Source organism: Mytilus edulis, chromosome 1 (genome assembly GCF_963676685.1).
Source record: "Mytilus edulis chromosome 1, xbMytEdul2.2, whole genome shotgun sequence".
NCBI lineage: Eukaryota > Metazoa > Mollusca > Bivalvia > Mytilida > Mytilidae > Mytilus > Mytilus edulis.
The window spans coordinates 119,626,610-119,652,543 of record NC_092344.1 but is presented as its reverse complement, the minus strand read 5'-3'; the positions used below and the strand labels follow the sequence as shown (position 1 = coordinate 119,652,543).

General features: G+C 38.1%; 1 protein-coding gene across 1 annotated transcript; it reads right to left on the bottom strand.

The window, feature by feature from the left end:
- Positions 1–22,765: 22,765 nt before the first annotated feature.
- LOC139503067 (uncharacterized) lies at positions 22,766–23,575 on the bottom strand. Its single transcript, XM_071292778.1, has one exon. It carries the CDS (start codon positions 23,573–23,575, stop codon positions 22,766–22,768), a length of 810 nt encoding a protein of 269 aa, XP_071148879.1.
- Positions 23,576–25,934: the final 2,359 nt, after the last annotated feature.

The following is a 25,934-nucleotide window of genomic DNA, read 5'->3' as shown; positions in this document are numbered from 1 at the left end:
ATGAAAAATACGTAAATGGGCAACTTTGAACCTCTGTGGTGGCCAGACGGGCCCGGATCCCAGAAAAATATTTAAGTGGGGAATAGCTTGGGTCAATACCTTTAAAATGAGCTAGGTCCGGTTCGGAACTTTGCCGTAGGGATATACCGAAGAGTACCGAATGTGTGGTCGATATGAAAAATACGTAAATGGGCAACTTTGAACCTCTGTGGTGGCCAGACGGGCCCGGATCCCAGAAAAATATTTAAGTGGGGAATAGCTTGGGTCAATACCTTTAAAATGAGCTAGGTCCGGTTCGGAACTTTGCCGTAGGGATATACCGAAGAGTACCGAATGTGTGGTCGATATGAAAAATACGTAAATGGGCAACTTTGAACCTCTGTGGTGGCCAGACGGGCCCGGATCCCAGAAAAATATTTAAGTGGGGAATAGCTTGGGTCAATACCTTTAAAATGAGCTAGGTCCGGTTCGGAACTTTGCCGTAGGGATATACCGAAGAGTACCGAATGTGTGGTCGATATGAAAAATACGTAAATGGGCAACTTTGAACCTCTGTGGTGGCCAGACGGGCCCGGATCCCAGAAAAATATTTAAGTGGGGAATAGCTTGGGTCAATACCTTTAAAATGAGCTAGGTCCGGTTCGGAACTTTGCCGTAGGGATATACCGAAGAGTACCGAATGTGTGGTCGATATGAAAAATACGTAAATGGGCAACTTTGAACCTCTGTGGTGGCCAGACGGGCCCGGATCCCAGAAAAATATTTAAGTGGGGAATAGCTTGGGTCAATACCTTTAAAATGAGCTAGGTCCGGTTCGGAACTTTGCCGTAGGGATATACCGAAGAGTACCGAATGTGTGGTCGATATGAAAAATACGTAAATGGGCAACTTTGAACCTCTGTGGTGGCCAGACGGGCCCGGATCCCAGAAAAATATTTAAGTGGGGAATAGCTTGGGTCAATACCTTTAAAATGAGCTAGGTCCGGTTCGGAACTTTGCCGTAGGGATATACCGAAGAGTACCGAATGTGTGGTCGATATGAAAAATACGTAAATGGGCAACTTTGAACCTCTGTGGTGGCCAGACGGGCCCGGATCCCAGAAAAATATTTAAGTGGGGAATAGCTTGGGTCAATACCTTTAAAATGAGCTAGGTCCGGTTCGGAACTTTGCCGTAGGGATATACCGAAGAGTACCGAATGTGTGGTCGATATGAAAAATACGTAAATGGGCAACTTTGAACCTCTGTGGTGGCCAGACGGGCCCGGATCCCAGAAAAATATTTAAGTGGGGAATAGCTTGGGTCAATACCTTTAAAATGAGCTAGGTCCGGTTCGGAACTTTGCCGTAGGGATATACCGAAGAGTACCGAATGTGTGGTCGATATGAAAAATACGTAAATGGGCAACTTTGAACCTCTGTGGTGGCCAGACGGGCCCGGATCCCAGAAAAATATTTAAGTGGGGAATAGCTTGGGTCAATACCTTTAAAATGAGCTAGGTCCGGTTCGGAACTTTGCCGTAGGGATATACCGAAGAGTACCGAATGTGTGGTCGATATGAAAAATACGTAAATGGGCAACTTTGAACCTCTGTGGTGGCCAGACGGGCCCGGATCCCAGAAAAATATTTAAGTGGGGAATAGCTTGGGTCAATACCTTTAAAATGAGCTAGGTCCGGTTCGGAACTTTGCCGTAGGGATATACCGAAGAGTACCGAATGTGTGGTCGATATGAAAAATACGTAAATGGGCAACTTTGAACCTCTGTGGTGGCCAGACGGGCCCGGATCCCAGAAAAATATTTAAGTGGGGAATAGCTTGGGTCAATACCTTTAAAATGAGCTAGGTCCGGTTCGGAACTTTGCCGTAGGGATATACCGAAGAGTACCGAATGTGTGGTCGATATGAAAAATACGTAAATGGGCAACTTTGAACCTCTGTGGTGGCCAGACGGGCCCGGATCCCAGAAAAATATTTAAGTGGGGAATAGCTTGGGTCAATACCTTTAAAATGAGCTAGGTCCGGTTCGGAACTTTGCCGTAGGGATATACCGAAGAGTACCGAATGTGTGGTCGATATGAAAAATACGTAAATGGGCAACTTTGAACCTCTGTGGTGGCCAGACGGGCCCGGATCCCAGAAAAATATTTAAGTGGGGAATAGCTTGGGTCAATACCTTTAAAATGAGCTAGGTCCGGTTCGGAACTTTGCCGTAGGGATATACCGAAGAGTACCGAATGTGTGGTCGATATGAAAAATACGTAAATGGGCAACTTTGAACCTCTGTGGTGGCCAGACGGGCCCGGATCCCAGAAAAATATTTAAGTGGGGAATAGCTTGGGTCAATACCTTTAAAATGAGCTAGGTCCGGTTCGGAACTTTGCCGTAGGGATATACCGAAGAGTACCGAATGTGTGGTCGATATGAAAAATACGTAAATGGGCAACTTTGAACCTCTGTGGTGGCCAGACGGGCCCGGATCCCAGAAAAATATTTAAGTGGGGAATAGCTTGGGTCAATACCTTTAAAATGAGCTAGGTCCGGTTCGGAACTTTGCCGTAGGGATATACCGAAGAGTACCGAATGTGTGGTCGATATGAAAAATACGTAAATGGGCAACTTTGAACCTCTGTGGTGGCCAGACGGGCCCGGATCCCAGAAAAATATTTAAGTGGGGAATAGCTTGGGTCAATACCTTTAAAATGAGCTAGGTCCGGTTCGGAACTTTGCCGTAGGGATATACCGAAGAGTACCGAATGTGTGGTCGATATGAAAAATACGTAAATGGGCAACTTTGAACCTCTGTGGTGGCCAGACGGGCCCGGATCCCAGAAAAATATTTAAGTGGGGAATAGCTTGGGTCAATACCTTTAAAATGAGCTAGGTCCGGTTCGGAACTTTGCCGTAGGGATATACCGAAGAGTACCGAATGTGTGGTCGATATGAAAAATACGTAAATGGGCAACTTTGAACCTCTGTGGTGGCCAGACGGGCCCGGATCCCAGAAAAATATTTAAGTGGGGAATAGCTTGGGTCAATACCTTTAAAATGAGCTAGGTCCGGTTCGGAACTTTGCCGTAGGGATATACCGAAGAGTACCGAATGTGTGGTCGATATGAAAAATACGTAAATGGGCAACTTTGAACCTCTGTGGTGGCCAGACGGGCCCGGATCCCAGAAAAATATTTAAGTGGGGAATAGCTTGGGTCAATACCTTTAAAATGAGCTAGGTCCGGTTCGGAACTTTGCCGTAGGGATATACCGAAGAGTACCGAATGTGTGGTCGATATGAAAAATACGTAAATGGGCAACTTTGAACCTCTGTGGTGGCCAGACGGGCCCGGATCCCAGAAAAATATTTAAGTGGGGAATAGCTTGGGTCAATACCTTTAAAATGAGCTAGGTCCGGTTCGGAACTTTGCCGTAGGGATATACCGAAGAGTACCGAATGTGTGGTCGATATGAAAAATACGTAAATGGGCAACTTTGAACCTCTGTGGTGGCCAGACGGGCCCGGATCCCAGAAAAATATTTAAGTGGGGAATAGCTTGGGTCAATACCTTTAAAATGAGCTAGGTCCGGTTCGGAACTTTGCCGTAGGGATATACCGAAGAGTACCGAATGTGTGGTCGATATGAAAAATACGTAAATGGGCAACTTTGAACCTCTGTGGTGGCCAGACGGGCCCGGATCCCAGAAAAATATTTAAGTGGGGAATAGCTTGGGTCAATACCTTTAAAATGAGCTAGGTCCGGTTCGGAACTTTGCCGTAGGGATATACCGAAGAGTACCGAATGTGTGGTCGATATGAAAAATACGTAAATGGGCAACTTTGAACCTCTGTGGTGCCAGACGGGCCCGGATCCCAGAAAAATATTTAAGTGGGGAATAGCTTGGGTCAATACCTTTAAAATGAGCTAGGTCCGGTTCGGAACTTTGCCGTAGGGATATACCGAAGAGTACCGAATGTGTGGTCGATATGAAAAATACGTAAATGGGCAACTTTGAACCTCTGTGGTGGCCAGACGGGCCCGGATCCCAGAAAAATATTTAAGTGGGGAATAGCTTGGGTCAATACCTTTAAAATGAGCTAGGTCCGGTTCGGAACTTTGCCGTAGGGATATACCGAAGAGTACCGAATGTGTGGTCGATATGAAAAATACGTAAATGGGCAACTTTGAACCTCTGTGGTGGCCAGACGGGCCCGGATCCCAGAAAAATATTTAAGTGGGGAATAGCTTGGGTCAATACCTTTAAAATGAGCTAGGTCCGGTTCGGAACTTTGCCGTAGGGATATACCGAAGAGTACCGAATGTGTGGTCGATATGAAAAATACGTAAATGGGCAACTTTGAACCTCTGTGGTGGCCAGACGGGCCCGGATCCCAGAAAAATATTTAAGTGGGGAATAGCTTGGGTCAATACCTTTAAAATGAGCTAGGTCCGGTTCGGAACTTTGCCGTAGGGATATACCGAAGAGTACCGAATGTGTGGTCGATATGAAAAATACGTAAATGGGCAACTTTGAACCTCTGTGGTGGCCAGACGGGCCCGGATCCCAGAAAAATATTTAAGTGGGGAATAGCTTGGGTCAATACCTTTAAAATGAGCTAGGTCCGGTTCGGAACTTTGCCGTAGGGATATACCGAAGAGTACCGAATGTGTGGTCGATATGAAAAATACGTAAATGGGCAACTTTGAACCTCTGTGGTGGCCAGACGGGCCCGGATCCCAGAAAAATATTTAAGTGGGGAATAGCTTGGGTCAATACCTTTAAAATGAGCTAGGTCCGGTTCGGAACTTTGCCGTAGGGATATACCGAAGAGTACCGAATGTGTGGTCGATATGAAAAATACGTAAATGGGCAACTTTGAACCTCTGTGGTGGCCAGACGGGCCCGGATCCCAGAAAAATATTTAAGTGGGGAATAGCTTGGGTCAATACCTTTAAAATGAGCTAGGTCCGGTTCGGAACTTTGCCGTAGGGATATACCGAAGAGTACCGAATGTGTGGTCGATATGAAAAATACGTAAATGGGCAACTTTGAACCTCTGTGGTGGCCAGACGGGCCCGGATCCCAGAAAAATATTTAAGTGGGGAATAGCTTGGGTCAATACCTTTAAAATGAGCTAGGTCCGGTTCGGAACTTTGCCGTAGGGATATACCGAAGAGTACCGAATGTGTGGTCGATATGAAAAATACGTAAATGGGCAACTTTGAACCTCTGTGGTGGCCAGACGGCCCGGATCCCAGAAAAATATTTAAGTGGGGAATAGCTTGGGTCAATACCTTTAAAATGAGCTAGGTCCGGTTCGGAACTTTGCCGTAGGGATATACCGAAGAGTACCGAATGTGTGGTCGATATGAAAAATACGTAAATGGGCAACTTTGAACCTCTGTGGTGGCCAGACGGGCCCGGATCCCAGAAAAATATTTAAGTGGGGAATAGCTTGGGTCAATACCTTTAAAATGAGCTAGGTCCGGTTCGGAACTTTGCCGTAGGGATATACCGAAGAGTACCGAATGTGTGGTCGATATGAAAAAATACGTAAATGGGCAACTTTGAACCTCTGTGGTGGCCAGACGGGCCCGGATCCCAGAAAAATATTTAAGTGGGGAATAGCTTGGGTCAATACCTTTAAAATGAGCTAGGTCCGGTTCGGAATTTTGCCGTAGGGATATACCGAAGAGTACCGAATGTGTGGTCGATATGAAAAATACGTAAATGGGCAACTTTAAACCTCTGTGGTGGCCAGACGGGCCCGGATCCCAGAAAAATATTTAAGTGGGGAATAGCTTGGGTCAATACCTTTAAAATGAGCTAGGTCCGGTTCGGAACTTTGCCGTAGGGATATACCGAAGAGTACCGAATGTGTGGTCGATATGAAAAATACGTAAATGGGCAACTTTGAACCTCTGTGGTGGCCAGACGGGCCCGGATCCCAGAAAAATATTTAAGTGGGGAATAGCTTGGGTCAATACCTTTAAAATGAGCTAGGTCCGGTTCGGAACTTTGCCGTAGGGATATACCGAAGAGTACCGAATGTGTGGTCGATATGAAAAATACGTAAATGGGCAACTTTGAACCTCTGTGGTGGCCAGACGGGCCCGGATCCCAGAAAAATATTTAAGTGGGGAATAGCTTGGGTCAATACCTTTAAAATGAGCTAGGTCCGGTTCGGAACTTTGCCGTAGGGATATACCGAAGAGTACCGAATGTGTGGTCGATATGAAAAATACGTAAATGGGCAACTTTGAACCTCTGTGGTGGCCAGACGGGCCCGGATCCCAGAAAAATATTTAAGTGGGGAATAGCTTGGGTCAATACCTTTAAAATGAGCTAGGTCCGGTTCGGAACTTTGCCGTAGGGATATACCGAAGAGTACCGAATGTGTGGTCGATATGAAAAATACGTAAATGGGCAACTTTGAACCTCTGTGGTGGCCAGACGGGCCCGGATCCCAGAAAAATATTTAAGTGGGGAATAGCTTGGGTCAATACCTTTAAAATGAGCTAGGTCCGGTTCGGAACTTTGCCGTAGGGATATACCGAAGAGTACCGAATGTGTGGTCGATATGAAAAATACGTAAATGGGCAACTTTGAACCTCTGTGGTGGCCAGACGGGCCCGGATCCCAGAAAAATATTTAAGTGGGGAATAGCTTGGGTCAATACCTTTAAAATGAGCTAGGTCCGGTTCGGAACTTTGCCGTAGGGATATACCGAAGAGTACCGAATGTGTGGTCGATATGAAAAATACGTAAATGGGCAACTTTGAACCTCTGTGGTGGCCAGACGGGCCCGGATCCCAGAAAAATATTTAAGTGGGGAATAGCTTGGGTCAATACCTTTAAAATGAGCTAGGTCCGGTTCGGAACTTTGCCGTAGGGATATACCGAAGAGTACCGAATGTGTGGTCGATATGAAAAATACGTAAATGGGCAACTTTGAACCTCTGTGGTGGCCAGACGGGCCCGGATCCCAGAAAAATATTTAAGTGGGGAATAGCTTGGGTCAATACCTTTAAAATGAGCTAGGTCCGGTTCGGAACTTTGCCGTAGGGATATACCGAAGAGTACCGAATGTGTGGTCGATATGAAAAATACGTAAATGGGCAACTTTGAACCTCTGTGGTGGCCAGACGGGCCCGGATCCCAGAAAAATATTTAAGTGGGGAATAGCTTTGGTCAATACCTTTAAAATGAGCTAGGTCCGGTTCGGAACTTTGCCGTAGGGATATACCGAAGAGTACCGAATGTGTGGTCGATATGAAAAATACGTAAATGGGCAACTTTGAACCTCTGTGGTGGCCAGACGGGCCCGGATCCCAGAAAAATATTTAAGTGGGGAATAGCTTGGGTCAATACCTTTAAAATGAGCTAGGTCCGGTTCGGAACTTTGCCGTAGGGATATACCGAAGAGTACCGAATGTGTGGTCGATATGAAAAATACGTAAATGGGCAACTTTGAACCTCTGTGGTGGCCAGACGGGCCCGGATCCCAGAAAAATATTTAAGTGGGGAATAGCTTGGGTCAATACCTTTAAAATGAGCTAGGTCCGGTTCGGAACTTTGCCGTAGGGATATACCGAAGAGTACCGAATGTGTGGTCGATATGAAAAATACGTAAATGGGCAACTTTGAACCTCTGTGGTGGCCAGACGGGCCCGGATCCCAGAAAAATATTTAAGTGGGGAATAGCTTGGGTCAATACCTTTAAAATGAGCTAGGTCCGGTTCGGAACTTTGCCGTAGGGATATACCGAAGAGTACCGAATGTGTGGTCGATATGAAAAATACGTAAAAGGGCAACTTTGAACCTCTGTGGTGGCCAGACGGGCCCGGATCCCAGAAAAATATTTAAGTGGGGAATAGCTTGGGTCAATACCTTTAAAATGAGCTAGGTCCGGTTCGGAACTTTGCCGTAGGGATATACCGAAGAGTACCGAATGTGTGGTCGATATGAAAAATACGTAAATGGGCAACTTTGAACCTCTGTGGTGGCCAGACGGGCCCGGATCCCAGAAAAATATTTAAGTGGGGAATAGCTTGGGTCAATACCTTTAAAATGAGCTAGGTCCGGTTCGGAACTTTGCCGTAGGGATATACCGAAGAGTACCGAATGTGTGGTCGATATGAAAAATACGTAAATGGGCAACTTTGAACCTCTGTGGTGGCCAGACGGGCCCGGATCCCAGAAAAATATTTAAGTGGGGAATAGCTTGGGTCAATACCTTTAAAATGAGCTAGGTCCGGTTCGGAACTTTGCCGAAGGGATATGCCGAAGAGTAGCGAATGTGTGGTCGATATGAAAAATACGTAAATGGGCAACTTTGAACCTCTGTGGTGACCAGACCGTCCCGGATCCCAGAAAAATATTCAAATGGGGAATAGCCTAGTAGGTCAATACCTTTGAAATGAGCTTGGACAGGTTCGAAACTTTGCCGTAAAGATATTCTTAGGAGTTCCGCATGTATGATTGTTGAAGAATCTTAATTAATGCGTTGTGTTTTCTATATTCGTATAATTGTAGTGATAGGTAATGAATAATACAATAACGTCACTCACTATAACGTTATAGTTACAACGTTACCATAGCATAATGTTTGTACTTTGAGTTTTTTCCGACGTTCTTGGGGCTGAGAAAACTGAAGTATGTAACGAATAATTACACGGAAATGTAAGTTCACAATATAGATCAAAGAAATTTAAATTAATGTCCATCTCAAATTAAAGAATCTAGTTCCTTATTCTCAACTGATCACAACTAAAGTTCATACATGGATTTTTTTTCTGCCACATACGGTAGCTTCACTGAGCCTAATTTTCCTTATGCGTAGTAAGTTTCTTTCCTGTATCTATTTAGCGTCTTGACTCTACCAGTTGAGGATGTGCTCGTTCGTCTAGGTAGCAATTTACCTTCTTGGAAATTTTCCTCAAATGGATGATCTACTTTGTACGAGCCATTGTGATTTGTCTTGTGGTCTTCTTTTGGCAACGGTCGTACCTGAAGGTATATCATCTGAACGGTCATGTTTCCATAGCAACTTTGCCGTGGACTTTCCTTTTTCGCTGTGTTCTTGTCTTTAATGACGTTTACCATAGCTGTAGATGTTGTCGGATGGTTGATGTTTTTATTTATTAGTTCTGATAACACACATCCGAACTTTGACTGTACAACGATGGGTCCTTTTCCTCTTATAACTCTGTCCTCGATAATTTACCAATAGTAGACGTCAATTTCAAAACGTTCTGCACTTAAGTTTAAATGTGTCAAGTTCCTTGTAGTCTGTGAAATCTTGTTTTAAATCGGAACGGCAATCTCTGTAACAATGAGTGTGTCGATATGGACTTTTTCTCCTGTTTCGGTCTTTAACTGTATTGTTGCAGTGTCTAATTAGTTGCGAACCTTCTGGGATAAATCTCAAATCACAGACGAATAAATGCTTACTTTCTGTAGGATTTATTTCTAATTTATCAGTTAATTTAAGTTATAAAATAAAAGAAGGCTGTGCTCCCTCGTCAAATAAGATGTTACATTCTACTTCTTGGTCGTTATTTACAACTGGTGCAGTTGTTGTTTTCAGAAGAATGTCGTGACTCTGATGTGATAAATACATTACTGTAGTCTCGTTTGATGTTCCAACTACGTTGATTGCTGACTGTTGTATTGTAGGCTGCGGTGTCACACCTGGAATTACCTCTTTTCCTTTACATATACTAGTATGATGTATTCCGTTACACTTTTTGCATCGTTCAGTAGACTGGCATGCGGCCACTTGGCGTGACCCTTAACAGTTAAAGCATAACTGTTTCTGTTTTACAATTTGATTTCTTATGTTTGCGTCTGTTACTTCAGGGCACTCCGTCGGATAGTGCTCAGCTAAACAAAATATACATGTATGTGTATTTACCTTCTTACGTGTGTCTGTGAATTTGCTCTTGTATGAATTTGATTACGTACCCATAAATAGTGCAGTGGCGTACAATATGTCTAATTTCATGACTCCATCGCCAGCTTCAAGTATTTCAATCTCTTTAGTTATTTCTTTTCGTAGATTTTTTTTCAGTATCAAGTTATATCTCCCGCGTTTTCTTGCAATAGATTTTCTTATGGCAATCGATAACTTATCCAAAACTAAAGCGAACCATACATCTCAGGTGTTTGACAAAGTGACTCTAATCCTCGCACATATGATTCAAGTTTGTCTCCGTAAGACCTCAAGCTAAATGCATCATTTGTCGGTGCGGGAGAGCTCATGCGTGATTTCATGTAAGCATTAAAAATTTTGTGTGGGTTTCAAAATCTCTCTCTTATCAAACAAACGGGTGTCTCATAATTGGCGTATGTAAGAGCAAATCCTGCTATGGTTTGGGCGGCGGTTCTTATAAGCTGGGCTTTCAGATAACTAAATTTCTGTATTGGTGTAAGGCTACTATTTTAGTGTATAGTACATTCGTAAAAGTCCCAAAATGTGCTCCACTGCAAAACATACCCGTCAAAATGTGGCTAATCTAATTTAGGTAATCTATGGTTTATATTACTAAATACATTTGGTGGTTGTATATACGAACATTCTTCCTGCTCTGTTGCCGACATGTATTGCCTTTAACGTCAGTCACGGTAACATAAATGTTACAGAATCTCAATAAATGCGTTGTGTTTTCTATATACGTTTAATCGTCATGATAGCTTATGAATAATACAATAACGTCACTCACTATAGCGTTATGGTTACAACGTTACCATAGCAAAATGTTTGTATTTCGCGTATTTTCCGACATGATTATTATGAAAATTATGTTAAGGCACAACTTTAAACCCCAATAGCGGTCAGAATTGCCATGATCCCAGAAAAATATTAAAGCTCGGAACTTTGCCGTAAGGATATGCTAAGAAGTTCCGAATATATGGTTTGTAAGTAAAGTACGTTATGTGAATTTCGGAACCACTGTAATGCAGATGGCTCAGGATTATATAAAAAAAGTAGTGAATAGCCTGGGTTCATACCAGTGGTGTAAAATAGAGAGTGCTGTCACACTTTCAATTTTAGTAATTAACAGTGAACGTGAAAGGAAGAAGGTGACAGGGAAAAAGAAAGTGACGTCATATCAGTAAGTAAAAGTAATGACATTACACAGGTAAATTAGCGTCATGGTGTAAAAGTTAAAGTAGTCTGATTTAAAACTGTTTACTAAGGTGTTTAACGTTTTAGGATAAGGTGTGTAAGGGTAAGGGGTGTTAGGGTTATAATTTGAATAGGAGTACAGGGTGATGTTTTTTAAATCGAAAAATAAACAGAATATAGAAATATTTTTATAAGTATTAAGATTATGATGGCATCTTATATTCATTGATCTGAATACCTTTGTCACAAAAGAAAAACAAAAATGGAAGGACCTGCCAACAAGCGAGGTGAACCAAATTATTGACACTACAAGTGTGGATGAAATATTTTGTGATAGTTACCTACTAATCTTGAGGTCAAGGAAGTTGGTAACAAGTAAGATGTGGGATTATAGTGTCTTGTAGTACGAAACGAGAACGTTGGAAGGACCGTTCATCAGACGTACGATCGCCTACACCCTAATTAGACAGAAAACCGCGTAGAAGTACGTGTCCTTGTTTTCCTTTTCACATCTAATAAACATTATATTAAAAAAAATACCAGTGGTGGTTAGGGGTGTAAAATTGAAAAATAAATCATCATAAAAGACATGTGTGTGTAAGGTATTAATTTATTAAATGAACAATGGCATTAACAAACAAAAATATACCGGGTCCGCCTAGATTGTCATTTAATATACATAATATACATAATAAAGAGGTTGCGCTAGGTTTATAAAGACAATACCAACTGGACATTTACAAATAACGGTAAACTAACTACATCGAATGGCAAAGGATTTGGGGTTAAAAGGATATAGTATAAACCCAAAAAGAAGTGTTGGTAAAGCTTATTGAAGACAAAACGCATCAAGTGTTACCCAATAGAGATGTGTTCACTAAAAATGAATTAATACTAAAAGAAACTTGGTATACCTTATAGATCTAGGTAAAGGAAAAAAGATTTCAACAAGACATAGCTAAGGAACCTGTTATTAAGGTGAAAGATGGTAGAAAAGAACTACAGTGCTCATTGGACCATTTGTTAATTTATTTTTAAGGCAAGTCGAAGTGCTTTACATACATCTGATTAGTAAAATTTCAGAAGCACACAACTTAAAGTAGGCATCGAAGGTGCTTCTAGTACAGTTAGTAAAAACAAACCTTGCAACAGGTGACAGTCCACGTTTTAGGTCAACTCAAGTTAGTATTACTGAATCAACCAACTAAGACACTGAGCTAACAGTAATGATAGAAAAGGCAAAAGAAAGCATCGTAACTTACATGCGTGATGGAAGTGAGTGAACGTAAGTCATATTGTAGAAGTACACCTTCATATGGATAATTTGTGTCCCTGAAGTGTAAGTCTTACCTACGCCTTTCAGTAAAACTAGCACAGAAGAAGGCCATTATTAACGTGAGCCCAAAATCACATCATGAAGAGGTGGATCAGAAAAGTACATTTTTCGAGTGAGTCAATACAAAAAATAGGAAAAGGAGTTGAACAAAAAGGGGAAGGGGCTAGTTATGTCCTTGAAACATATTGACCACATTTTAAAGGCTAATTACTACCATGTATACTTTACGTGTTTCGGTATGGTGTTGAAATAAACAACAACTATTAAGAAAAATTGTGTAGTGTACCCGTTAAGAATTCAAAGAACATCAGAAAGAATAGAACTCACACAAACATGTTGTATTTAACCAATGCTACTAAACAACATTAATGTTGGATAAAAAGTTTATCACATTTGTTCAGTCCCAAAGTGTCATTCCACAATGGTAAAGTGTGTTTGTCGAAGATGTATGAACCACTGTTGAAGTGAGGATTTTTAGACGAACATTTAGTGTATCGTGATAAACGGAATGGAGTGAAAATCGAGATTCCAGAAGAAGATACCTTTACAATATCTTACAACATAGTACAAACGTAAAATGCGATTTCCTTATGTTATTTATGGTGACATTCAATGTAGCTCAGAACAGATAGACACTTGCCAACCTGACAAATTAAAAGCTTACACGGATGGTAACCAACAAAATACACCTTCTGGTTTTACTACCGTGTCAAGTATGCTCATGGGGAATACAAAGAAACAAAAGTGTACTCAGTGGAAGACATTATCAAAAGATTTGTGGCTTGCATGGAAGAGATAATGAAGGAGATTGCAGACATGTACATTGATAAAAAGACCTGGTGATGACTGAAGAAGATCCCCAATGTTTTACAGCGAGTTAAGATTGTCACATGTGCGATGATGAATTAGATGACGACAAAGTACGTGATCACGAGCACTTGACAGGTAAGTATCGTGGTGCAGCACATAAAAAATTGTAACTTAGACTGTCAATTATCTATCTTTGTTCCCATTGTGTTTCATTACTTAACAGGGTATGACCCCACTTGTTCGTAAAGGCGTTGGGGTTTACCGATGGTGAAGTGAATTGCATTCCCAACACTGATGAAAAGAACATATTTTTTTTTCTAAGAAAGTGGATGGGTAAGAAATGCTTTTCATTGATTCGTGTAGGTTTATGATAAATTCGTTCGACACCTTATATAGGTAGCTAAGAATGTAAAGTTGAACCAAATTTAAGGTATGAAAGTCGTGATTTGGGTAGTACAATGAATAAGTGATAAAAAAATGTTTATCTCACGATTTCATTAAGGGTCATTACAACATGACGAAAACACAACTAATATCTGCTGACCGACTTAACAATGAACACATTAGTGTGGCTGACTATGGTCATGTACAACATGTGTTTACCATTTTTTTTAGAAATTTGAAACAGTGTTGTTCCCACGGGTTGGTATTAACCAAAATGCATCGTTTGTCAAAATTTTAACAATCAATTTGGCTTAAAATTTTCATTGACCTGAACACTAACCTTAGAATCATAGCCAGCATCGTATCTGAAAAGTATTCTTTTAAACTGATGAACAACTCAATGTTTGAAAATACCCTGGAAAAGACACGTTAATGGGTGAATATAATATTAATGACTACTGATAGGCAACCGTTGAAACTAATAGCTAAACCCAACTGTGACCAAATCGTGGTGTATAACGAGTCCATGGTAGTAGTAAACATAAAGAAAACCAAACTAACGTTTGACAAGCCTGTATACTAAGGAGCATTCATCTTAGACATTTTAAAGATTTTAAATGTACGACATTCATTTGGACTTTGTGCGTAAAACCAACGGGAACAAAGTTTGACTACTGTTTAACGACACTGATAGTTAAGCATATTAAATTCAAACCGACGACTTTTACAAAGACATATCTCACATTCAAAACAAAATTGACACATCAAACTATTGTATGGACAATCCGTTTTTGGAATTCCGACAACGTCAACAAAAAAAAAGATTGGTATGCATGTGGTGGTCAAATGATGGCTAACTTTATAGAGCTTCTTACAAGATGTGCTAATATCGAATGGATGATGGTCAACACACCAGGAAAGCCAAAGGAACGAAGAAACAAGTCAATTGACAGAACATTACATTTAACAATTACAAGACGTATTTGGTGACCTTTTAACCCTTCCATTATGAGACCTGGAACCCATTGGACGTGTTAGTTTAAGACGACAACCAGCAAAGTGTATTGTGATTCTTACGGACTTTCATTCCTCCTTACGTAATGGCAAATTACTTGAAACTTAAGATCTACTACATCACCGATGAACTTCAGATAAGAGCACCAGTGATCTGTGGACACTTTTGTTTGTACATTGTATTTGTCACAATTGTTGTCTGAAGGAAAACCTTGATGAAGTTGCGTTTCCAGGACAGACAAATTTGGACTTTATGGAAATTGAGAAATAAATAGGAGTCAATTGCTTGAAGAATTAAACATGAACAACAATTGTATCACTAACATTAAATCTCCGAATAATAATACGGATGCTGCAACAAAACGACGAGTCATGCGTCAATTGAAATACTATAGGAAACAATTAAAATTACAATTACAATCCGCGTGTAACCAGATGTAGAGGGATCTAAAATGACTAGAGAAAGGATATGATACAACCATTAAAGAACTCGAGAAAAAGGAAGATGAGTTTAAGACCACTCTGCACCAAGAACTGGAGGTAAATCAGATTAAAAACTCGACACATAAAACATTAATGAACTCTTGAAACTTTAGTTGTCAATAGAAGCTTAAGAGCAAAACAAGGAAGATCTAGAGAGTCTGAGGATGTGTATTATATCGAAACATGCTGATGGGAGATTAAAAGCCGTTAGTGGTTTATTATTTAATAAAGACGTAGCCCAGATGTTTAAGAGCCTTCACCACAATACTCGAATAACGAAAGTATCCTTTATAATCTTGGGCAAATTGTCAAAGACTATACTTGCTAAAAGGTTGGTACTCCATATATATATCTGATTGTTTGAATCAAGAGTTTAGGTTACCCTTTTCATCGAACAAAGACCTGTTTCACCCCAAACCTGTTTTGTTTTCGCAAGACCTTTCAAATGCGATTCAAATCCTGAACCGTCTTTTTAAATTAAGGTTCATAAAAAGAACCTTGTTCTTCTTCGTCAGTAAAATCCTTGATGCGATACCTTTGGGCTAAAGTGTTTAGCACTTAGGACAACAGTTAAGACTTTTCTCGGTCCACCTTTTTAAACATTCTTTTCTTTTAAAGTTTTAAAACTGTGTCCGTCCCCTACTTTAAATTTAACCTGTTTCAATGAAAGAAGGTTACCATACAAGTTTCGTACACTTTATATTCGTGTTCTTTTTTTAATAGTATTATTAGAAGTCATCTTAATTGATCTATATTTGGAGGTGTTGCACTAATGAAGGCGATTATCCACTATAGGGAATCTAAGGTGTGCCTTAACGTACTTTTCATATTAACCACACATGCTTTTGGAATTCTTAGGCTTATCTCTACGGCAAAGTTCCGAACCATACCTAGCTCAGTTTGATGGTATTGACCCGAGCTGATCGCCACTTAAATATTTTTCTGGGATCCGGGCCCGTCTGGCCCCCACAGAGGTTCAAAGGTGTCCCTTAACGTAATTTTCCGTATTAAACACACATTCGGTACTTTTCGGCATATACCAACGGCAAAGTTTCGAACCGGACCTAGCTCATTTTAAAGTTATTGACCCAGGCTATTCCCCACTTAAATATTTTTCTGGGATCCGGGCCCGTCTGGCCCCCACAGAGGTTCAAAGGTGTCCCTTAACGTAATTTTCCGTATTAAACACACATTCGGTACTTTTCGGCATATACCAACGGCAAAGTTTCGAACCGGACCTAGCTCATTTTAAAGTTATTGACCCAGGCTATTCCCCACTTAAATATTTTTCTGGGATCCGGGCCCGTCTGGCCCCCACAGAGGTTCAAAGGTGTCCCTTAACGTAATTTTCCGTATTAAACACACATTCGGTACTTTTCGGCATATACCAACGGCAAAGTTTCGAACCGGACCTAGCTCATTTTAAAGTTATTGACCCAGGCTATTCCCCACTTAAATATTTTTCTGGGATCCGGGCCCGTCTGGCCCCCACAGAGGTTCAAAGGTGTCCCTTAACGTAATTTTCCGTATTAAACACACATTCGGTACTTTTCGGCATATACCAACGGCAAAGTTTCGAACCGGACCTAGCTCATTTTAAAGTTATTGACCCAGGCTATTCCCCACTTAAATATTTTTCTGGGATCCGGGCCCGTCTGGCCCCCACAGAGGTTCAAAGGTGTCCCTTAACGTAATTTTCCGTATTAAACACACATTCGGTACTTTTCGGCATATACCAACGGCAAAGTTTCGAACCGGACCTAGCTCATTTTAAAGTTATTGACCCAGGCTATTCCCCACTTAAATATTTTTCTGGGATCCGGGCCCGTCTGGCCCCCACAGAGGTTCAAAGGTGTCCCTTAACGTAATTTTCCGTATTAAACACACATTCGGTACTTTTCGGCATATACCAACGGCAAAGTTTCGAACCGGACCTAGCTCATTTTAAAGTTATTGACCCAGGCTATTCCCCACTTAAATATTTTTCTGGGATCCGGGCCCGTCTGGCCCCCACAGAGGTTCAAAGGTGTCCCTTAACGTAATTTTCCGTATTAAACACACATTCGGTACTTTTCGGCATATACCAACGGCAAAGTTTCGAACCGGACCTAGCTCATTTTAAAGTTATTGACCCAGGCTATTCCCCACTTAAATATTTTTCTGGGATCCGGGCCCGTCTGGCCCCCACAGAGGTTCAAAGGTGTCCCTTAACGTAATTTTCCGTATTAAACACACATTCGGTACTTTTCGGCATATACCAACGGCAAAGTTTCGAACCGGACCTAGCTCATTTTAAAGTTATTGACCCAGGCTATTCCCCACTTAAATATTTTTCTGGGATCCGGGCCCGTCTGGCCCCCACAGAGGTTCAAAGGTGTCCCTTAACGTAATTTTCCGTATTAAACACACATTCGGTACTTTTCGGCATATACCAACGGCAAAGTTTCGAACCGGACCTAGCTCATTTTAAAGTTATTGACCCAGGCTATTCCCCACTTAAATATTTTTCTGGGATCCGGGCCCGTCTGGCCACCACAGAGGTTCAAAATTGTCCGGAGGGTTGTCACCATCAATTAAGCAGTCGCTGGTAGGTGTTCACTATACATTAATTTCTTTTCTTTTTTGGCTTTCCATAAATATTTCTATTTATATGTCTATATGTTTCTGGAGTAATCAGATTTTGTTTCATGTTTTATATATTAAATTACATCTTTGGTGAATCTTCGGTAATGTTTGATTGATAAAAATCTACATAACATAAAGACAAATATGCAACTTGTATCAGGGTTTATATTCGAGGACAACGAAAATTTATGACAGCTTGAAGGGGTCATAAAATGGTATTGTTTCCCTCATGCTTTTTTGTGATTTTCAACTAAATTTGAATATTGAACTGACTGCTAGAAGCCGGTTGGATATTGAATATCAATTATCGCATGTCAAATAACGAACAGACCGCTAACTTCACATACATATTTAAAACGGAATGAAATGCTTTAAAAATCAGTAGAAACCGTGAAATTATCGATTTCCGCTGTTAGATTGCATTTAACTAAGATTTAGCGATTTTTGGAACGTTTGAGCCTCACGCAGTTTTTTGGTTTTTAGACATATCATCAAAATTGGCTGCTGGAAAAAAGTGGCTGCTATCTTGATTGGCCGATAAAAGTGGCTGCCAGCTTGAGTCTGGTCATGTTAAGGTGAATTAAGGGTAAAAATTATTTAATCGATTTCCACAACTTGAGGTAAATAAATTCATGGTAAATAGACATCACAAAATTAATAGAGACGGATTTATAATCAACCAACTACATAAAAAAAGCAAATGAAACTTGCAAATTGAATAAATGTACGTCAAAAGTTTTAGAAAACTCTCTTTGACGTCGTTGTGGTGTAACGATGTGTTGTAGGAACATCGTGCGCAACGTTACTGCATATCATATAGTAGAATGTAAATATAACGTTTGAAAGAAAATAATTTGATTAATGACTATCGGCCTAGCCACAATCAGATGTACATTTTGTGTTTCACATGAAGTCAAAAATGAATATCACATCACGAAAAATATATCTTTTGATATTTTGGTACAGAAATGGTTTGAATTATGAAAAATGGCCATCGTTAGGCCAGCACTGGAAGCATTTATATAATATCATGCCGTTTTTGGTAGGCATATTTAATATTTTTATTAAATAAATGGTCTTTAAAAACCGTATAATTTTCTTTAATGGTTGCCTTCAAGACATGGTCACCACTGTCAGATTTTTGGTCAATGACAAAGACAACAAAATATGTTTAATTGAAAAAAAATGACAAGAACATGTTTAACTCACAGTTATTTCAAATAACAGTAGCTTTCTTTGATCATTATTCTTATCTGATCAAACTATACTTTAACTAACCTATAAATAACAATATACAATACAATATATGCTTTTATTTCAAAAACACTCCGTCACATTGACATGTGAAACAAGAGGTAAATTACAAAAAATACAAAATACAATCACATACAGTTAAAGAAATAAATAAAACAACTTAGAAGAAATGTAATATATAGAATATTACTTCACTTTACATTATAGTATTTTAATATTATAATATCTTAGTTAACTTTGAAATGAATAAAGACACATTTTTAAGTACGTTAATATTAGTCAATGACAGTAGTCCTTTCATTTTTGCTTCACACGGATATTTCACATAGTACTCTGGAATATGCTGATTTCTGATATTTTTTACTAATATAGAGTTGCATTCAAATAAATAATGGTATTCATTGCCAATTGCAGTTAAACACAAATTACATGTCCTCTCTTCTTTTGGAATGTTATACCATCTTCCCAGCTCTACTGGAATTTTTACATTGCAGCATCTTAATTTTGAAATATATTTACGTTCGAATAGTGTTAATTTTAAAAGATAGTTTTCTAAGCCAAAGATTGTTTTAAAAAGTCCATAAAATTCTCCTCTGGATGAGTTGTCAATTTGACTATGCCATTGTTGAATGAATGAATCTTTTAGTTTTTCTGTCAGTACGATTTTTAGTTGATTTATATCTAATGGTGATTGCTGAGTCCAAACATAGCTTAGTCCGGCATTGTCTAGGATCGATTTAATATAATCCATCCATTTGAAAGTGTGATAATCTTTTAAGTTGAACATAATTTGATAAAGTATACTGCTAAGTTTATTTTCATTGGTGAGAAGTTTGTTCCAAAAACACACCATTCTACATTTTATTACGATATCTATTGGTGTACCACCAAGTTCTCCATATGTCATAAAATTTGGTGTCGACGTTCTAATTTTCAACAAATTCCGGCAAAACTGTAGATGGATTTTTTCCAACATGTAATTGTTTCCGAATCCCCATATTTCACATCCATGTGTCAGAATTGGAAGTACAAGTGCATCAAACAGTTGTAATTGTAAGTCGACAGGTATTGAGAGGTTACGTATCTTTGTACAGAGACTAAAAAGAGCTTTCTGTGCTTGTTCGCTAAGACGTTTCTTTGCTGTTGCAAATAAACCATTATAATTAAAGGTTAGTCCTAGATATTGATATGAATCCTGAATTTCAATAGACTGGTTAAATATTTGAAATTTTGGTAATGTTCTTGATTTCCGTTTGCAGAACACAACAACCTTTGTCTTCGATAAATTAACGTTTAACTTCCATCGGACACAGTATCTTTCAAAAACATTTAAGGCGTGTTGCATTGATTCGGCCGTTTCAGATATAATTATAGTGTCGTCGGCGTACAAAAGAACGAAAAGTTTAATATATATATGCAAATGATTGTGGCAAATATTTTCGATAACTTGCAAGTTCTGAACATCATTCTCAGCAAAGAAAGACTCCAGATTGTTTAAATAAACAGCAAATAAAAAGGGGGATAAGTTTCTCCCTGTCTCACTCCAATGTTACAGTTAAAAACGGCTGACACTTCGTTCCCATTTCTTACGCAAGATTTAACATCACTTTACATACTATATATTACCTTAAAAAATTTCCCAGAAATATTCGCCTTTTGTAATTTAATCCACAAAGATGTATGAGATACTGAAAAATCAACAAAAGTGCAAAAGAGTTTTTTTCCAAGTGCTTGATAAATTGATATTAATGAATGTAATACAAATATGTTATCCAATGTACTATAACCTTTTCTGAAACCTGTTTGAGCCTCGGAAATCAGATTGACCTCAGTTGACAGTTCCCCAAGTCTTTCATTAAAGATAGATTTGAAAGTTTTCCCAAGACATGACACTAATGTTATTGGTCTGTACGAGCTTGGATCATATATATTGTCTTTATTCTTGAAGATAGGTTGAATAATTCCCATTGTCCATGAATCTGGTACCTTCCCAGTATTTAAAACAATATTGAATAATATAACTTGTGATAGATAGTCAACATTTCCTTAACCGTATGTTTAGTATGTTCATTCACAATACTATCATATCCGGAAGCCTTATTGTTTTTAAGTTTTTTTTACGACATTCAAAATTTCTTCTTCTGTGATTGGAGAATTTAAAATTCTGTTGATGTTCTCTGGTGGTACCTTTGTTAAATCTATGTCTGAGTTGTCTTCAATGACTTCATCTTGGCTCGCTACATTGAAGACCTGTTGGTGACCCTCTGCTGTTGTTTTTTATTTGGTCGGGTTGTTGTCTCTTGACACATTCCCCATTTCCATTCTCAATTTTATTAGACGTTTAAAATGTTCATATAAGTCTTCAATTTTAACAGCATCAGTTTTATTTGATTTGTTGGTATTTATACTATTTAATTTTTGCCATAGCCGTTTTGGGTCAGATTTAGCCAGTTTTCTAAGATCTTTTGCGGTATTCATTTGGAAATCATTATAACTCCGATTTAGTTCTTTTTTATAAGATTTACTTGCTTCTTTTAAAGCTTTTTTATTTTCTTTACTCTTTAGGTTCCCGTATCTTTGTCTAGCCTGATGAAATAAATTTCTTTTGCTCTTGCATCCTCTTTTATACCATGGTTTTTCATTGTGCTTTGCATATTTCTGGTTTTTACATTTTGTTCCAAACACTGAGATGGAAGAGCTGTTAAATATTTCACAAATTTTATTCATTGCCGTATCAATATCGTTTTGTTGTACAGTATCATTTCGATCGATTAATTTATCAAGTATAGTTTCTATGTCCCGTATTCCTTCAGACTTTTTTTCTGTAACAAATTTGACAAATTTATCTTGTTGATTATTATTCCATTTTATAACTTGCTTCTCGACGGTTTTTACACTGTTGATATTAGTATATGGTTGTGATTCCAGAGTAAACTTAAGGTTACAGTGGACATCTGATAGGATAGGATTAAATTCTTCTACTTCGAAATTCTTTGTCATTCGAAAAAGATCAGAACTAAGTATTAGATAATCAACGACACTTACGTCATTACAAGCAATTTTTCCTACTGTTTTGTCATTACCTATTCCATATTCATTTTTGTACACAATTCTAGAAGTCGGTGACCATACGTATTTGGTCGACACGACATTTGCTATATCTTTGCATGGAAATATTGTTTGTTAAGAGTCCATTGTAATCGGAAATGTAATGCATCGTCTGTGTATCATCAGTATTTAGAATTTCAAGTAAATGTTGATCTGGGATAACATAATCCGGTAATGTAGATGTCTTGGCGTTAAAATCCCCTATTAAGACGTTTTTTAGATTAGGTTCAGACAAATGAAGAATTTCGTTTTCAATTTCAATAAAAGCATCTACCGATGAGTATTTAGATCCTTCTGGTGGTATATAGACACAGCCCATTAGTACATTGTCATTTAAAAGATCTTTCGAAAATTGTATCCACTGTACAAATTCTGATTTTGTTTTTGGAAATGTAAGACATTTTTCAAGTTCAGATTTGTAAATAATTACTATGCCACCTGACTTTCTTTTAAACTTTGATCGATGTTTACTAAAACAACTATATCTGTTAGGGAGTGATATAATGTCTAATTTATCTGTTTTTGTTTCTACAAATATAGAGATATCGTTGTTGATAACGATCTGAAAATTCTGGTGCTAAAGATTTTGATTTAAGTCCACATATGTTTAAAAATGAAAATTTCAATTCATCTCTTGTTGACTTGTCCTATAAATGAGTATTTTCTATATATCTCGTCAGAATTTATGCGTGAACGTTTATAGGGCCTTGGTGGAACTGGAGGGCCACTATTCATTGGAATCTGAGAGTTTGTTGGTCTATCAATAAGGCTATCTCTAAATTCCCTTCCTTGAGTGTTTGAAATATTTGGTTGCGGTTTGTAAAGTTCTCCGTTAATATATAATCGATCTCGTACTAGAACCGCTTTGTTATTGTCCCTTTTGGCCTGTTTTAATATAGGATAAAGTTCTTTGCGTTTTAATTCTATTTCTTTGGGAAATTGTCCCTTTATCCCGTAATCGGTACCTTTCAATCTGTACGCGCATTTCAGGACATACTCAAGATCTCGTCTGGATGTGAAGCGAGCTACTATAGGTCTAATACCGTTTCGATCTTTTTTGCCGAATCGATGGACATTTCCAAAGGATATAGTGTTGTATAGGCCAAGCTCTTTGTTGAAGAAATCTCGTATTTTTATTTCCGTATCCTCGTCTGGTTGATACCTTAGTCCAATGAAAATTAAATTATTGTGCATTGATCTCCACTTCATTTCTACGACATCTTCTTCAAGAGATCGCAACGTGGAGACATGTACTTCATCGAGTTTCCGATTATCTTTGGTATTTTGAAGAGCTTTGATAGCTTTATTTAAAATTTCGATTTGATCCGAGTTGTCAGTATATTTATCTAATGCCGAGTTAACAATTTGACTCATCTCCTCGACGCTGTCCTCTATTTTGCTGTTTCGGTCTTCGACTTCCTGAACACGCTTTTCCATATCATTTATTTTGGAAGACATTGAAATTAATTGTATCTTTATATCTTTATCTTGCTTACTTCTGTTTCAATATTTTCAATACGAGATTCAAGTTTGGAAACAATGTTTTGAATGTTTTTTAGAAGAGCTAGTGCTTCATCCGCACTTTGACCGAAGGTTACTTTTGTTTCAGACATGTTTTATTTCTTATCGGCACTCGCGTATAAAATATATATAAACAAATCTTTACTTGTATCTATAGATTTCGTAATGTACGGATTGTCACTAAGACGCCATTTAAGAGAAACTTCCAAAAATGAACTTTCTTTTGGTGTATAAAACACTAAAATAACGTGTTGCATATTCTTAACATAAACAATCAAACTTAGCAATACAATTGATATGTTTTGTCTATACGGACAAGACATTGTATTCACATTTAATGAAATGCATTATTAAAACCTAATTTTGACATAGTTGAAAGTGTTCTTTGAAAAAAAATCATACATTTTATCAGGTTTATCTATCAAATGATGCTTATACTTCGAGGAACATGGAAACAAATACATTGTAATAATGTCTACGGACAAGACATTTTATTGATATTCAATTAAATGCTTTCAAAAATGATTGTTAAAGTTAAGATTAAAAGTTACCAATTAAATTTTAAGCTGTGTTTTTTAAATTTTAGAAAATATAAAAATGTACCCATAACTCTTTACATATCTCAATAATTTATTGATTAAGCCAAAATAAAGACACATTCTTTAAACTGAAATCCATATATTTGACTGTTTAAAACAATCAAACTATTATTAAAACTCAATTTTGACATAGTTGAATGTGTTCTCTTGAAAAAATAACATAAATTTTATCTATCAAATTAGGCTGAACTCAAGGAAATTGGATAAAAATATATTGTCGTGTCTACGGACAAGACAATTTCAGTTAAAAAAAATCTGTTAGAATTAATTGTGACTATATTTATCTTGAAAATACTGAGTTTTAATTTGAATAGATAACTTTCATCACCTATAAATAAGATTTAAGTTCCAAAGCAAACAAATAATTGAATTGAATACTTGTTATGTACAAGTGTGTTGTCCGTAGACACTTTCTCATCTGCTGGTAATACTGAAATGCAAAAGATAAAGTCAGAGAGAGAGAAATACTTTTTCTTCATTTGATTAGATTAACCTTTTAAGGTTTTCAGCAACTGGAATAAAAATATTGAAGTAAAATAAGGTATGCTTTTTATGACTGATAATCTGCCACTTTTTAAAATTCACTCCTGTAAAGTAATTTTACAAATAATTAGAACACTTAAATTACCATTTATTAATTAAAAATAAGATATTTCTAAATTTAAACAACACATAGGACTAATTAAGTCCCATAAAGCCAAGCAATATTGATAAAAAGCAATGTCTACGGACAAGACATTCTAACATATTTTTCAAATTCTTTCTCTATTAATATATAGATGGTAGAACATTTTTTTAGTAGTGTTTTCATATCTACAAAAGGACAGAAACTTAACAATGCAACATTAATGTTATTATACTTCCAGTTCCAGGACATGCACGTCTACATTTTTCACTTTATTTATATATCTAACTTTGATGGCATATATCTCCAGATAGGGTACTGTAATATTGATATATGATATAGTTTTTGATAATGTATATACTAGAAGAGAAAACAAAACACATAACAGCATAAATTTGATTTATTGTATCTATAATACTTAAATTACGAGGTCCAATTTGTCAGCCGTCATCGGGAAAAAACGACAAATCAAAGAATTCAACTTTATACATAGCTAATAAAGGACAATGGTGTAGATTAAAAATTACACCACTCCAGACCCTTTTGTTTTCCACATAATTAATATTGCGAATAATTAACAAGTTCCGTGTCGATTCCGATATCGATACCAATAGTATATTAACCTAGCTGTTACCTATAATATTATCTGTAGGTGGCACGGTAGTATTTGCATTCCAGAATTTAGGTTGCTCTTTTGTGTACCCTACTTAGGTAAATGTATCTAAACAGTGTGATTGGACAAAAAATACAGTATCAACTGAACATACTATCCCAAACTGAGGGATGAATCAGGTGTAGAAAAATATGAAATAATTTTACATACAGATGAAAATGAATTTTTGAGAATTTTTGAGAATTTTGTATTCACTGCACCATAAAAGACCTAAAATTACTAGTGGCCTTAGGTTTCTAAAAATAGCAAAAAAAGTAAACGGTCATGATACATATTCAAATTCATTTCTGAATAGTAAAATGAAAGTACTTCAGTTAAGTGTGAATGTAGATTTTTTTGCAGTGTTAGAAAGTGGTGAAAATTCTAAAAAGGCTATCA